General features: G+C 43.2%; 1 protein-coding gene across 1 annotated transcript; it reads left to right on the top strand.

The window, feature by feature from the left end:
* Nucleotides 1–13007: 13007 nt before the first annotated feature.
* SPMIP9 (sperm microtubule inner protein 9) lies at nt 13008–15980 on the top strand. Its single transcript, XM_039852728.1, has 3 exons — nt 13008–13034; nt 13644–13736; nt 15558–15980. Exons 1-3 carry the CDS (start codon nt 13008–13010, stop codon nt 15978–15980), a joined length of 543 nt encoding a protein of 180 aa, XP_039708662.1.
* Nucleotides 15981–16272: the final 292 nt, after the last annotated feature.

Below are 16272 nucleotides of genomic sequence, written 5' to 3'. Positions count from 1 at the left end.
CTCAAAGATCATGTCTCAGTTCAGAAGATTTTGGTTGCAAGTAACAGATGGCTCAACATAAATTGACTTAAGCAATAAAAAGAACTTAATTCCAGGAACTAAAAAGTGCAGAGATCTGAGGCTTCGAGCATTGTTCAACCAAGACTCTACTTCATTTCTCTGTGATTCTCCTGGGCCTTCTGTCTTCTGTGTATCACTTCCAGCCTAGAGTTGACTTCTATTTTGCTCAAAAAAGCAACCATCTTGCATGGTTGCAATGTGGCTACCAGCAACATCTGAAGCTACTTGCTTTACATTTGGGAACGGGGAGAGCTGCTCTCCTGCAATCATTGGACCATCATAAATCCCCGTGTTCATCCCTGACTCAATCGTAAGGCAAAGGAAATAAGATACTCTGTTTGGCTTAGACCAGGACACTCAAAGTGTGGTCACCAGCATCCCTTGGGAATTTGCCAAAAAATGCAAATCCTTGGGATGAGAAACTGAAACTAAACTCTAGGGGTGGGGTCCAACAATCTATGCTTAACAAGCCTAGGAGATTCCGATGCACGCTGAAGTTCTAGATGAATCAGATCTCATCCGTGCAGCTGGTAGTCAAGATTATTCTACTCAATGTGCATAATGGTGACGCAATGCTGAAGGATGGAATGGACGTTGGGCAGGCAACCAGAATGGCTCCTACCCTTAGTGATTATGACAACTATCATAATTACCAGCATTTATTCTTAGAAAGCCAGGTCACTCTGCTGAACACTTTACGTGAGTGATTTCATTTAATCCTCATCACACACCTGTGAGGTAGGTACTATTATTATCCATGACAGCTGAGAAAATTGAGGCCCAGTGCAGTTTGGTAAATTTATTTAGGGCTTTACGGCTAAGTATCAGGGCCAGAGTTGGAACCCCAGAGGCTGTGTGCTAATAAACAGCCAGCTGCCAGGACGTGTGGTAAGCATCAGGAAGAGGAAGTTAAGTTGCATTGGGAGCACCATGGAGGCACATTACATGCTCTAGTAGGAGTCAAGGAGGGCTTCCTAGAGGAAGTGACAAGTTGAAGGGAAAGTTACTAGCTGCGTAAAGAGAAAGAGGAAGACTGTACAAAGGCCTGAAGTCCAGCGATTGCTTGGCATGTCTGAGGGACTGGCTTCAGTGTGATGCTGGGGTGGGAGAAGCAAGGAGTGACTAAGAGGCGGATTGAGGCTGGAGTTAGAAAGATCCTGTGGATTAGGTGAAGCGGCTTGGTTTTATCCTAAGGACAGCAGGGAACAGAGGGGGTTCTCACCCAAGAATGAATATATTGTACTTGGCCTTTAGAAAGATGATCCTGTTTGCAGGTGCAGAATTGAGCAGCGGCAGAAAAGCTCATTAGAAACCCATTTCAGAGACCCATATCACTAACATTGATGGTGGCTGGAAAAAGGGCAGGGAGAAAAACAGACACATTTCAGGACTTGGTGATTAACTGGGCTGCTCTTGATTTTCTATCTTGGGCTGATATGTGACCCTCTTCAGAAAGATGAGGAAAAACAAGTTTTGGGGGAGTGAAACTAATTTTTTGACCTGATATCTTTACCAAGAATTATAACGAATTGTAAATATGATTTTTTTTTTTAATATAGTATTGGGTTTCTTTGGAGGTGGAGACAGTGGCTATCATTTGTTGAGCTTTTGCTGTGCACCAGGTAATGTATGTGTGTGTGTGTGTGTGCGTGTATGTATATATTAATAAAATTATATATATACTATATTATATATTATTTCTAATACTACCTATATTCTTATAAATATTATCTTTAATCCATTTAACTACTATACATAATAGGCATTCTCATCTGCATTTTCTGTAAGAGGATGCAGAGCTGAAGAACTTGCCTCAGGAATCACACCAACAAATGGTAAGACAGCTGAATTGAACCTAAGTCTGTGCTCCCTGCAGAGGTATGCTGTTTTCCTGAGCCACAGTCACTGGTAGGGACTGCTATGGATCTGGTATGTTCATGCATCATTTCTAATCATTTATATAGTTATATTTATGTGATTAGTTACATATATAAAATCCAGAGAGTGGAATCACAAAGAGTAAAGGCATATTCTTTGTTCATTAATATATTTCCAATATCTGGCACAGAGCAGGTGCTCAATAAATATTTGTAGGGAGAAAGGAAGGAAAAGAGAGAGGGAGGGACGGAAGGGAAGGAAGGGAGTGAAAGCTTCCAGGTGTTGTTACACATAGGTTGTTCGTTGGTTTTAACCAATAAAACAGTTCCACTAAAAGTTTGGTAAGATGAATAGCGAAAAACAAAATTCTGTTATACTACATGTTACAAATTAACATAAATAGGAAAGAAATTTTTTTCCAAGTTTTAAAACTATTTTTCACAAATTCTCTGTCTAATAAATGTTTGCTAACCGAGTCAGAAAATGGCATGTATCTAGACAATATGTATTGAAGGTTTCTTATTTTTTTCCCTGGTATTGGTTTTCTTTTTATCTTATGCTGGAGTATACACAGAGGGATCCACTTAAATGAAGCTTTATTTATTTCTAATTATTCTCTACACCAGGATAATGGAATGGATATAGGGTCACTTGAGTGTTGGCAAAAATGCTTCACGCAAAGATATAATCAGTCATCATGGGATCCTGAAAGATTTGCCTATGGGCAAAATATCATCGAGGTCTTCCTTGGTTGTCCCCAAACTTCAGGATACAAAAGAATCCCTTTGAGAGCTGGTTTTACATGCGGATCCCATGCCTGGCTCCAGCCTCCCCCACTGAATCCCAATTAGGAAGATATGATATGAAATGAGGTCTTGAGACTCTGTGTTCTTAGCAATCACTTCCAGAAGTCCAAGGACCACACTTTAAGATCCGCCAACTTATCTTGAAAGTGTTTGTGACTAAAAAATGTCAATCTTTTTCCCAGCCTCCCGCTGTCAGGTTTGCCTTATGAGGTATGAGGAGACCTGACCTCAAAGTGACTGACGAATCTGTCAACACGATTCCTAGGGAAGGTGCTCCTCTCGTCACTTTATTCCGATGTGATGGCATGAAGGGAGATTCTCTCACAGATTACACTGCCAGTGCCAGGTCAGGCAGGGAGGGAATGGGGGTGTGACTTACTGATCACCTTGCCCTTTCAACATCTAAATGGCCCGACCCACTACTGACCCCAGACTCGTGGTCCAAAAAGCATTTGAAAGAATTTAGGAAAGTTGACAGAAGTACAAGGAGACAAAATAAATACCGCTAATATGTTGAGGTAACTGTGAGGCAGAGTAAGATCTTTCAGGGATAATATTTTTCTTCTAACTATTTTAGGCGTAGACTCTTCACCATTACTATCTTCATCATCATCAACACAATCATAATCAATAGTCACTGAGCCCTCAAAGAATGCATCTTAGATTTATTATAAGAAAGGGCTCCTGAGGATTACAATTTCTCATGCCAATTCCAGCTCTTTGAGCAAAAGAGAAGCCGATAATCTAGATGAATTTTTTTTTTAATGTTTCTGAGCATTGCTGAAAGAACGGAAGCTTTTCTGAACAATGAAATATAACAAATGAAGAATTGCAGTCTGAGCTCTCTCTGCCAATCACTGTGCTAGACATGGCCAATTGTTCTCTTGTCAAGTGCCCTCAACCATTGTTCAGAAATTGTTGTAATCTATTGTTCTTAACAATTCTTTGGTGTTGATATAATCCTCACCCACACTGTTACTGAGAATTCTTTCCACTTTCTGCTGAGGAGATCATAGAAACGCAAAAACGAAGCAGCCAAAGATGATTCTGGTGACCTTTCTGAGGCCCCCGCCATGGCATACCCTGATAAAGGTTGGGCTTCCGAGTGGGAGAAGCAGTCTGGGGAAGAGCTGGGATACTGAAACACTGAGATTTCCAATGAGATGTCAGTGACACCCATCCAAAGACCATCAAGAGCCCTCCTGGAATTTGACAAGTTGGGTTTATGTCTAGTTGCAAAGAGGGAGAAGACACACGACAGGGATCTGTTAGAATGTGCTGTCAGAAGGTGTTTATTATAGGACTTGGGCTTGTGTTAGGTGACTTGGGGGAGGTCTCAAAGAAGCAGAGCCTTGCTTTGCATTAGACACTGTCATTGGAAAGCAGGTACCTATAATTCTTGTTCATCAGGCAGAAGGAATAAGCTGAGGCTAAAGCAGCAGCAGCAGCTCAGTAGCCAGGACTGGGCAATGTTCGGTCCTTTTTGTGTCTTACATAATGTTCTTGCTTTGTGTGTTCAACACAATTACAGAGGAGTCTTGTTTTTATCTAATCCACTGTGGTCACAGTGGTCTTGTGTGATGTGGGTTTGTGTGAAGTTGCTTATGTTCAACAGGAGAGCACCACGGCCGAACAGCGGGTGCCAGCCTCCGGATCAGGGACCTTCTTCCACATTCTCAGGGAGTTTCAGGACATCGTTTGAAATGAAGGCCATCCCCCAAATTCCAGCATGTAGGTTGCCATCTGTAGACCCCATCTTCTTTCTCACCAGGTGCACAAAGGCCACATGGCCCAGTGACCGAGCACATAGATTCCAGCCCCAGGTGGTAGGGACTGGAATCCTGCCTCTGTCACTTATTAGCTATGTGGGACACTGAGCAAGTCACTTGCTTTCTGTGCCCCGTTTTCCTCATTTACAAAATGGGGAGAATAAAAAGGATCTATATCATAGGGTTACGGCAAAGCTGTGGAGACAGTACTGAGCACAGAGGATGCAAGGTGTCGTTACTGTTATCGCCAAATATCCAGTCCATTCTCAAGTGCGTGGCTGATTGCAGAACCCTCCAGATGCTGTCATTTTTCCTGTACTCTGCTCTTTCCCGTCTGTGCTGCACACTTTCCCCCGACCGGTCTTTAAAAAGGCCTTTTCTTCATGTTTTATTGAGAGACATGGTCGACACTCACTCTTGTTTCTTGAGTCTCGTGCTGAGTAGGACGTTCTCAGCATTTTACTCCATTCTCCTGCAAGGCAGGCATTTCCACTCCCCTTTTACCACTTACCAAGGAAATTGAGAAGAAACTCTAAGGCACATACCCAAGAGCACATGGTTTGTAAGTGACGGAGCTGACTTCAAATGAAAAATCATCTGACTCTCAAACTCTTTCCTCTCTGCAGTCAACCTCCCTCTGAAAGTCCCCAGTCCTTAGTCTAGCACCGAGGGCCTTCAGTGTCCAGCCCCAGCTTGCCCCTCCAGCCTGATCTTAAAAATCCCCCAAACAGCCAAAAAGCGGTGTTGAGGGTTTCACAGTTACTGGCCTCGTCTGGCAGGCTCAGAGGAAATCGAGAGGCAAAAGGCAGTTCAAATCTTTTGGCAAAGTAAAAAGTGCATAACTAAATTAAGACATAGAAATGGCACCAATTTAGTAACGAATATCTGGTGGGGTGTGATAAATATTCAGAAAAAAGGGATATGGGTAAGGAGGAGTGGGCAGAAAGTGGTTCGCACCAAAGGTCAGGGGTTGGCCAAACCTTCAGTGACAGGCCAGATTTAGACAAAAGGAGGCTCTTTATTTAAGGGCTGATTTCATCACCACATCTTGCCATTTCTGCAGCCCCCTCGCTGTACCTAAATGGCCCTAGCCTCTGCACCGCCCTACCTGTGCTTGCTCATTTCTCCCTTTGGGCACTTCCTTCCTCCATCTCCTCCGTCTCCTCACCCATGTGTAAAGTGCTAGATGGCAGAAGCCTTGCGTTTTTCATCTTTTATCATCACCCCAACAACACCCCATTCCTACTTTACACACACAGGCATCTAGCACCACACCTTGCTCACCTGAGGCAGCGGGTACTCACAAACTGAACCAGTGAAGCAGACAGCCCCAACTTCTTAACCTCAGTTTCACCACTTCATGAGCTCTCTTGACATCATGTCTCATGTACTGTGCACATCTGTCACCTCGTGTGCATCCCAGACCGGGCCCTGCTTGGCTGTCTGCCCTTGTCCCAATAAGTCCCTGGAAGACACTGGGATGCAGCTCCCTCCTCTATAAAGAGCAGGGGTGGCCCAGCCACAGTTTCCTTCTATGCCTGCATAAGAATCATAACGATCACCAGTGAAGCTTGTTAAAAGGTACATTCTGGGGTCGGCTTCTTCTCTCAGAGAGTCTGACATAGAAAGTGGCAGCAGAAATCTGGCTTTTAATATGTATCCCAGAGGACTCTGAAGCACATGGTCACTGAGCGTCTCTTGGAGGAGCCCTGCACTAGGTGACCCGGCTAGTTTCTATAAATCTAAAATGGAAAAGGCTGGCAGACCCCGTATTTGGGGCTAATGAGGGCATCTATGCGGGGACAGACATCTCTTGAAGCACAATACGTTTAATTTTCAGAGCAGTCCACTTGCACACTAATGACCTGATTGAAGAGCAAGGCTGTGGGGCAAGCCAGCGGCCTGCTCCCTCCCGCCCGCCCTGCTGTGCCCGAAAGGGCTAATTCCGATTAACTGCTCTGTTGCTGTTTGTTTGTTTGCTCTTCACGGGAAGGGGTTTCTATTTCTGCTGAGGGCCCTCCCGGCTAAGTCACCCAGTTTGGGAAAGGCGGCGTTTGCTAAGCCCTGGGAGGCTCCTGGCTCCCGGAGAGGGATCAATATCCCCTGGTCTGGAAAGAGGCCTTTGTAGTGTTGACTTGCTGTTTGTGTTTCAGGCTCTAAGGGAAGGTTTGCTCCTAATTAAAGGCGTAAATGCTTTAATCCCTGGCCTGAGGGCTTCCCAGAGCGCATTAGCGTATTAGGAAGGAAATGGATTGTAATCCCTTTAATATAAACCTGGAGGAACTCGAGGGCTTCTGGTTTGGGAGAAGAATTTCCTCCTGCGATTTAACAATATTAACAAGCTGAATTTGCATAGACAGAAACTCAGCTTTCCCTCCTGGGAAAGCCAAGTGGAATCTCTTTCAGATGAACGAAGGTTGCGATAATTAAACTCCTGCAGAGTACTGGACTGTGTGCCAAGTCACTGCATGTTTTTCTCCTTTAGTTTTCTTATCTAACCCTGTGACTATGTGTTGGGCCAACTGTTTTATCGATATGAAAATTAAGATTTAGAAGTGAATATCCTCGCTGGAGGAAGGAGGGGAGGACTCTGCAGAGAGCCTCTGGTCTGCCCTGTGATTTCTGTACACCGTTTATTCAATTTTGACCACACACTTTTTTCATGTGCTTTTTAACGACGTTCACTTCACTCGAACCATGCTTTTAGAAATACGCTCATATCATTTTCTATTATGCAATGTAGTTTATCTTACCATACACTATTTGAACGCAACTCTTTATGTAATTTAGAATTTTTTTTTTTTAAAAAAAGGGCAGGGTTTGCTTTGTGGTTTATTTTTCATCTCTTATTAATATTGAAAAGATCTGCCCTCACATGCTGCTAAAAGAGACAGCGAGAAGCATGAGAAACGTCCCTGTGTTTTGTACTTTGGAAAAATAACATGTATCACAATGTAAAAACTTAAAAAGTGGTACAACGTGACATTTTGCAATGTTTCAGTGCAAGCTTAAAACAGTTCATAATCATGTTGTCTGGATGGAGGAAGCATTTCAATTCTCAGTGACGAACTGAGGACAGTGAAGCTCCTGAGGAGAGTGGCCTGCACCTGCTCACTGAGTAACCCCGCTCCCGCAGGTTGACGCAGGAGCATTGCTGCGTTAACTCTGAAGCCAAGAGATTCAGCAAAGACCCAACACAGGGTGACAAACACAGGGAAATAAAAAGCCTTGAGTACATGGACCCCATGACCTTTTCACTCCTCTGGCCTGATTTTCCCTCCCTTCACACTTGACGGCGCCTTCGGGGAGACACGGATGCTCTTTAGGGCAGCAATGCGGTGCAGGGCTGTGTGGAAGGCTACAGCACCCAGTATATATCCTCTCTGTCAGCCTCAAACGTCACTCCTATCACCAGCAATTCCAAAGTGTGTGTCACACGCCCAGAGCTTTCTTCCCTGAGCTATAGACCCTATTACCCAAATGTTACCTCACCTTCTCTACTTGGAAGCCACACAGGCTGCAGGACTGCAATACGATGGTCCTATTCCCCAGACTGGCTCCTCCCTCAGCATGTCCTACCTCCTCAAAAGACTATCAACCCCCAATGAGTTATTCTTGCCTCTGCTGCTTCCTAATATTGATTAAATTCTATAGAGTTTACTTGCAGAGCACGTCTTGAATCTATGCACCCTTCTTCATATCCACCACCATGTCCTCCAACCTGTCTCAGCCACCATAGTCATCCAGGGGCCTTTGAACTCATCTCCCTGTATCCTCTCTTCCCCTTCACCCAGATGGCTATCCACCAGTGATTTTTGCGATATGCACATCCCATCGCATCATCCTTCTGCTTAAACTCTTCAGTACTTCCCATTATTCTCAGGAGAAAGTCAGCCAGTCCTCCTGTACCCACTAGACAAAGTCCCCACCTCTCTATCCAGCCTCATCTGGAGCCACACTTGTCCCATCTCACTCTGCTGTTGCAGAGCAGCCTCTCTCTTCCACGCAAGACCAGTCACACAGGCCTGAGAATTTTCCTTCGTCTTTAGGACTGAGTTAAAATGTCACCATTTGAGGCAGTTCCTCCCTGACCAGCCCCCACCACTGGATCAGATTCCTGCACCCTGTATGTCTTTTTCATGGCACTTGTCACAATTGTAATTAAAGATTCACTTGTGTAATTATTCATATATTTGTCTCCAATTATACTGTAATTTTATAAAGGCCGAAACTGTTTAATTTCATTACTATAATCATAGACCCCTGTACAATATCTGGCATAGAGTAGATACTCAGAAAATATGGGTAAATATTGGCATGAAGAATACCAAGTACCTTCACATGCATATCCATGCAGCTTCCGACATTCATTTCAGGTGGATGTCATATCTTTGTTTTATAGCTGATCAAACTGACTTCTTTTGAACTTACATGATTTACCCAAGGGGATAGTAAGTCTCAGGAGTTGAAGTCAGGACTCCAAAATCTAGTTGGTAGTATTTTCCTGAAAAATATATCCTAAAGGCATAAAAATCACTCATTATGGCCTAAGTGGTCCCTTTGCTTCTATCTCTGTAGCCATTCTGTTTTTTTACTAGGTTTTTTTTTTTTTGCCATTTATTTCAGTTTTATTAAATTCACAAGCACCTCTTTAATCCTAAGCTTAAGTGACAGTGCACTGAGAGATAAACTGAGTAAGACCCAGTTCTTTACCATAAGGATCCCACAGTTTGTTATGAGAAATAACTACTTTAGCTCTTCAACCTTGAATTTGTTGAGACTGCTTCAGCTGCAAGTTACATAAACTCTATTAAAATTGACTTTAGCAAGAGAAGGAATATATTGGTTCACAAAAAACTGCAAAGTCTAGATGTTGTTCAAGCTTCAGGCATGGTTGTATCCAGGGGCTCAGTGTCCTCATGATGCTATCACTGTCTCCATCTCTCAGGTCTTCTTTTCTCTGTTGATTTTTTTCTTGGACACATGGTGCAAAGATGGACTTGGGCGGCTCCAGGTTCACATGGTTCTTAGTGTCTACTTTCTCAGAAAGAGGGCCTCTTTCCCAGGAGTTGAAGGATGATGTCCTTCAGCCCAGTTTGGGCCTAGAAGATGGAATATTCTGGGGACAACATGTCCATTTAGAACTAGAGTAGGGTCAGCACCACCCAAACCATATGATTTCCAAGAGTAAAACATGACCACTAAAGTTCTCTAGAGGGAAACTGATAAACTGCTGTGGACAGAAAGGGGACGTCTGAGATTCACAACAGACTTCCTCCCTTGGCCTCAGGTCCTCACCCACTCCTTTCCTTGTCCCTTCTTGCTCCAAGTTGTCCTGTCTTACAGAGTTTGCACTTGCTAATCCCTAAGCTAAGATACCTCCTCCTCCAGATCTTTGCACGGCTGGTTCTTTCTACACTTCAGATCTCTGCTTTCATGACACTTCCCAGGGAGGCCTTCTCAGACCCTGCATCTGAAGTGCATTCATTCATTCATTCATTCATTCATTCACGTCACCTCATTGATTTGCTGGAGGCTCAGTTGCTTATTACTTTGTTTACTTTGTGTTTTGCTCTCACCAGAATGTGAGCTCTGTGCAAGCAGGGATTTTCATCTATTTTATTCATCGTTGAATCCGCAAGGTTCAGAACAGTGGCCGATAAATAAGTGCTCAATAAATACAGATTGAATAAATGAAAGGGGTCTATGGTGGCATCTAGTGAGAGATCAAGGGAGCTTCCTGGAGGAGGTGGCCCTTAAAGAGAGTGGCCTTTTTTAACTCATTTTTTTAAACCTTTTTTAAACCCATTTCCCATTTGCGCCAAGAATACTCACTGGCGGCACTTGCGGCTACAGCGTTTACCCCGAGATAACTCGTGGATTACGGTTCTAACCTTACCCGCCAAGTTTGCCATGAAATATCTCACTTTTATTATTATTTTCATATCACTCTAGTATATCAATAGTCTGTGGAAACAAATCACCAAATGACATCATTCTATTTTAGTTGTGGTATTTCCATTTACAAAATACAATAATTCTCAATCGCTGAAAATGTCAAATCCTAGGAAACATAGCATTCCTACACATGATGTTAACATCATTCTCCAGCAGTTGTTAACCAAAGATCCATTTGATGAATCCTATTTATGTATATGTTCCTGTTATATTAGGGTCAGAGACAAGTCCTGTTTAGAAATAACTCTAAGAACAGTTTTTATATTTTATTTCACATTGAAAACCAGTCAGATTTGCTTCAGCCTCAAAAGAGTATATTTATGTTAATTAAATTAATGCTGGCAGCAAGCTGCACTTTTTTTTCTAAACAGGAAATGGGTTAAAAATTGTAAATATATATAACAAAATTTATTATTTTAACCATTTTTAAGTATACAAGTTTAGTGACACTGAGGACATTTACAGTGTTGCGCAATCATTGCCACTATCTTTTCCAGAACCTTTTCATCTTCCCAAACTGAAACTCTGTACCCATTAAATGATTACTCCTCATTCCTCTCTCACTGTGGCCCCTGGCAACCATGGTTCTACTTTCTGTCTCTAGGAATTTGATGACTCTAGTACCTTATGAAATCATACAGTATTTGTCCTTTATGGCTAGCTTATTTCACTTAGCTTAATGTTTTTCACAGTTCATCCATGTTGTAGCATGTATTAGAATTTCCTTCCTTTTTAAAGCTGAATAATATTCCATTGTATGTATATACCACATTTTTGTTTATCCATTCATCAGTAGATGGATATTTGGGTAGCTTCCACTTTTTGACGATTGTGAGTAATGCTGCTATGAACATGGGTGTATAAGTATCTGTACAAGCCACTGTTTTAAATTCTTTGGGGTGTATTCTCAGAATTAGAATTGTGGGATCATGTGGTAAATCTATGTTTAACTTTTTGAGGAAACACCAAACAGTTTTCCACCAAACTACTATACCATTTTACATTTCTACCAGCAATGCTGGTTCCAATTTCAAGGGTTTTAATTACTCCAATTCCTTGCCAACAGTTGTTACTTTTCATTTTTGGATTAGAGCATCCTAATGAGTATGAAAGATGGTGGAATTTCGACAGAAGAAAGAGAGGTGAGCGAGGCTTTTAGGCAACAGAGGCCTAGAGGGACTTTGGTATAAAGTGGATTCAGTCACACAGTTTGATGTCAAAATTCACATAGGTCCTGCTTGTCTCCTTCTCTTGGAAATAGATCGATTCTGTAGAGTTTTGGAAAGCCCTGCATCCCAGGTACTTTCTGAAGCTGTGAGGGTTCGTGTCAGCTCAGGTGTCCTGGGATACCAGTGGCTCCATGTGAGAGGGGTGAGACAGGGACAGGGGATCTGACATGCGGGAGGTTGGTCAGTCATCACAATCACAATCACAAGGAGCTGTGACCAAAACAGACTGCATCATGCAGTTCAGGGTTCATCTCAAAGGCAGGTGTGGCAGAAGGACACAGCAGCGGTCCTCTCCATGAAGCAGGGGCATCTGGAGTGGGAAGGACAGGAGCATTATCTTCCCTTTGGCAGAAGAGGGGTAGGTACCGTTTGCACTGCAGTTGGTTCCTAGCCGCAGGAGAGGTGCTATCTTGCACAAAAAGGACGAGACACAGAGGTCAGTTGAGGTCTGGCAACCACCCTCCTGGGCCACAGCCCACTGAATGGAGTGGGACTCAGGGCAGGGTTCCATGAGAATGAAATGGATTACCAATCAAGAACCTAGGGGTCCATGAACAAAAGATAAGGTGTGTCCCCAGGGAGCTCCCCGGTGTCTGGGCAGTAAGGACTCTCTGCAGGACTTCAGGGCTGGAGGAGGGCAAGGGGCAAGGTTGCACCTACATACACTTACTGTTCAACTGTGAACGCAAAGCCTCACAACTGTCTTCACGCTGGATACCCCTAATCTCCACCAGAAAACATGGTTCGTGCTCCTGAATCGGGGTGCCTCTAAGTCCTAGGCTTGAACCTTGCTTCCTCCAGGTAGTTCAGAGTCCCAGTTTGGTGGGACCTGTGTGCTGGAGTCAGCTCATCTTGGCTCTGAGAGCACATCTTCAAAACTCTGCATCAGTGACATTATGTTGATAGCTCAAAATGGGCCATGGTGAGAGTATTTAAGCCACAAAAACTGGCAAATACTATAAACCAGGGTTTACTTGCCCCTTAAAGGTAATTGTTAAACATTGACCAGCACACAACTTGCCCTGATAGTAGATTCACCTCTGCTTAAGAAGCAAATCTGATGTTCTCAACAGCTGCAAGTCTTCCTGGATCCTGCCTCAGCCCCTTTGTCCCAGGGCCCCTGTCCACTAGCCCATTTATCCCTGCGGCCACCACCAACCCCCGGATGACTGAATAATGTGCAAGGTGGGGTTAAGAGGACTGGAGAAATAGTGCTTGGTTGGCACAGCTCTGTGGACAGTGGCTGCTTTCTCTGCCTGTGACAAGAAGCAGGGCTAACCAACTTGTCCGTGCCTAAGTCATCTACGATGGCAGGTGTGGTGTACCCTAGACAGGTGAGTGTTATGGGGACGGCCAGGTCTTAGGCTCTTTGGGTCTCCCTCTGGTCATTATTCTTGAATGCTTTTCTTTTTAAACAAAAGAAAGCTAAGGGTTTACAATTTTCTGGAGGTTCATTTATTTATTCAGCATGTATTTATTAGGCATCCTCAGCGTCAGACACTGCTGCAGAGATGCCTAAAATTAAGTTCTAATCTATTGTACTTCATTAAATCAATTACAGCACACCACAATAACTGCTGTAGTGAGAGATATAAAATATGATATGAAAGCAGAGGAGAAAGAATTTAATTTCTGGGAGGTGGAGAATTAAAGGGTGGGAGAGATGTTTTGGGGGAGATTTAATCTGGGTGTTGAAGGATATATAGGAGTTCGCCAGCTGGTGAGGAGTGCAACTAGTGTTTCCAGTAGGGGATAAGAGCACATGCCAGGCACAGGTGAAGAGAGGCTGGAGTACAGAGGCCATGGAGGGGAGCCAAGTGGGGCTGGGAAAGGCCAGTGGAAGCCTGATCATGAAGGACTCTGAATGCCAGGCTTCTGAATGCCTTTAAGTGCAGGAACAGCAAGATGGGACCTTTTGCTTTATATTCACTCTTGCCCTTTAGGCCCCTGTGGATTTAGACATGTACCAAAGCTCCTATATGGTCAACTATAAACCCTATGGGAAGTACAAGTACTCCAGGGTCACACCACACGAGGTAAGAACTCACTGTCTTGTCTTCCATTCAGCTGTCCACTGAAATCGTCTTTATTTCATGTTTATAATGAGCGTGGACATTAGAGGCTCTTATTCAGAACAATACCCAATGCCAGGAGATCTAAGAGGTCGTGTGTGTGTATGTGTGTGTGTGTGTGTGTGTGTGTGTGTTCTAAAATGTACACTGAATATAAGTCATGCACAGAAGAGTGTAAATAATTTATGCTTATGGTTTAAATGACATTAAGCCAAACACCAACGTACCCATTATCAGGTAGCATTAACAGAACCTTAGGGCCCCCATGAGCTCCTTCCTGCTCATACCCCTCCCCTCACCTCCAGAGTAGCCACTGTTTTGAGTTTTGGGTTAATCATTCCCTGTGTGTGTGTGTTTTTTAAGAAGTAGTTTTACACTGTAGGTATGTATTACCTCTAAACAAATCGTTTAGGTTTGCCTTTTATACACTTTATTATATATTGGAACATATTATTTGTAATCCTCTGTTACTTTTATTTTTTGCCAAACATATGGCATATTCTTCATTTTCTGCTGTATAGTATTACACTGCATGAATATGCCACCATATATTTGTCCCTTCTCTTATTGGCCAACAATTGAGTTAATTACTTTTTTGTTACCCTCTCACCCCCGAATGCTACCGTGAAGATGGGGCACAGCCTCACATGCACAAGTTCACCCACCCCAGCTGTGGAGCTGTGTGTCATAGGGAAGGGACATCACCGTTTTCTAAAGCGATTGCATCGATTTGCTTTCTCATCAGCAGGGGTAGTCACTCCTGTAGCTCTCTGATCTTGCCATTGCTTGGTATTATCAGAGTTTTAAAATTTTGTCAATTTGGTGGGTTTGAAATAACATTTTCCTGTCATCATTCTCATTTCCCTGATTATTAATGAAGCTCGGCATCTTTTCACTTGTTTATGAGTATATTCATTCTGTGAAATGTCTTTTCATATCTTTTGCCCATTTTTCTATGGAATTACTTGTCTTTTTCTTATTAATTTGTAAGAGTCCTTTAAATTCTGGACATCTTTCATTTGTCCATTAGGTATATAGCAAAATTCTCTTCCAGTTGGTGGTTTGTCTTTTCACTCTATCTTTCAGTGAATGGAAATTATTATTTTATTATAGCCAGCTGTGTCAGTCTTTCCCTTTATCATTTCTCTTTTTAAGTCTTGTTTAAGAAATCCTTTACTATCTTGAGGCATCTCTACTAAAAATAATAATAAGATCTATACAAAGGTGGCGCTATTTCTGAGATACATTATTAAGTGGAAGCAAAGCGCAGAGTGGACCTTTTGCTTTATATGCATCGTTTATGTACAAACCAGGGGCGTGGATATGTACGTATATGTTTATATGTACAGAAAATATTTCTAGAAAGATACAAAAAAAACCACTGATGACAGTGATTGTCTCTGGAGATGGGAACCAAGGAAGGAGGGTGGTGGGAAAGAGACTTTTCACTATTAACCCTTTTGTATTGTTTCAGTATTTTTCTTTGTTGTATATATTACCATTCAGAAACTAATTTGAAAAAATTTACACTTAAAAATTTTTCAATTACAGTTGACATTTAATATTATTTTATATTAGTTTCAAGCGTAAAGTATAGTAGTTAGACATTTATATAATTTATGAAGTGATCCCCTTGATTAGTCTAGTACTCACCTGGCACTATACACAGTTAAAGAAAATATTTTTTAGTAAAGAAAAGTGTGCTCTATCTTGGATACTTCCAAGGAAGCTACATTGCCTTCCACCTTGCTCAGCCCTCCATTCGCGTGTGATTTGTTCTTACAGAAAGAGAAGCTGGACATCCAACTCCGGGAAAAAGAGTTTTATAGGCCCATCCGCGGCCCCAACCCCAAGCTAGAGGATGGATACCCTGCCTTTAAAAGACCCTACATGACCACCAAAGACCTGGGACACCCGGGCTTCTTCCCACCACCGGAGCGTGTGACCACAGGGGAGGAGGAAGGCAGGCTCACCAGCATCTGCCCTTCCGTGTACCCAGTTTCTCATGGCTGGTACCTGCCCCAGGGCGATCTGAACGGGGTCCACCGGAGTGCCGACTTTCCGTGCCTCTTGGAGCCTGAGCGCCAACCTGCTGCGGAGGCGGGCAAAGGCTACTTTCTACTGCCCGGCTGCGTCTGTCCGCATCACCATATGGCCAAGGTCCCCGTCTTGAACCGATGGGGGCCCCTGCTCCCATTTTACCAGTAGGAGGGGTGAGAACACCTTCCAAGGTCACTGTGGAAATTCCACCCTCTCACAAGGAAACCCTTGTTCTGGCCTTGGATTACAGAGAGAACTGAGAATAAAACCCTTGAAAGATGTTCCAGCAGCACTGGGACTGTAGTTGTTGTGCCTTACTCCCTGGTCTGCCCTGGTACACAGCATCCCCACCACAGTAGGGAGAGAGGGAAGAAAAGAAAAAAAACAGGTATGTCTGGAGGGCTAGAATTTGTGTGATGTTTTGTTATAATTAAGAGTCCTGCTGTAAAGGTTCTTACTA

The sequence above is a fragment of the Pteropus medius genome, unplaced genomic scaffold (genome assembly GCF_902729225.1).
Source record: "Pteropus medius unplaced genomic scaffold, Ma_sr-lr_union100, whole genome shotgun sequence".
NCBI lineage: Eukaryota > Metazoa > Chordata > Mammalia > Chiroptera > Pteropodidae > Pteropus > Pteropus medius.
This window is presented reverse-complemented; position numbering and strand designations above follow the sequence as displayed.

Bases quoted from the DNA above. Each gene is read 5' to 3' on its own strand.
- SPMIP9 (XM_039852728.1), top strand. From the start codon at position 13,008: ATGGCAGGTGTGGTGTACCCTAGACAG. The intron at 13,035-13,643 runs GTGAGTGTTATG...CTTGCCCTTTAG, and splicing joins GTGTGGTGTACCCTAGACAG to GCCCCTGTGGATTTAGACAT. The intron at 13,737-15,557 runs GTAAGAACTCAC...TTGTTCTTACAG, and splicing joins CCAGGGTCACACCACACGAG to AAAGAGAAGCTGGACATCCA.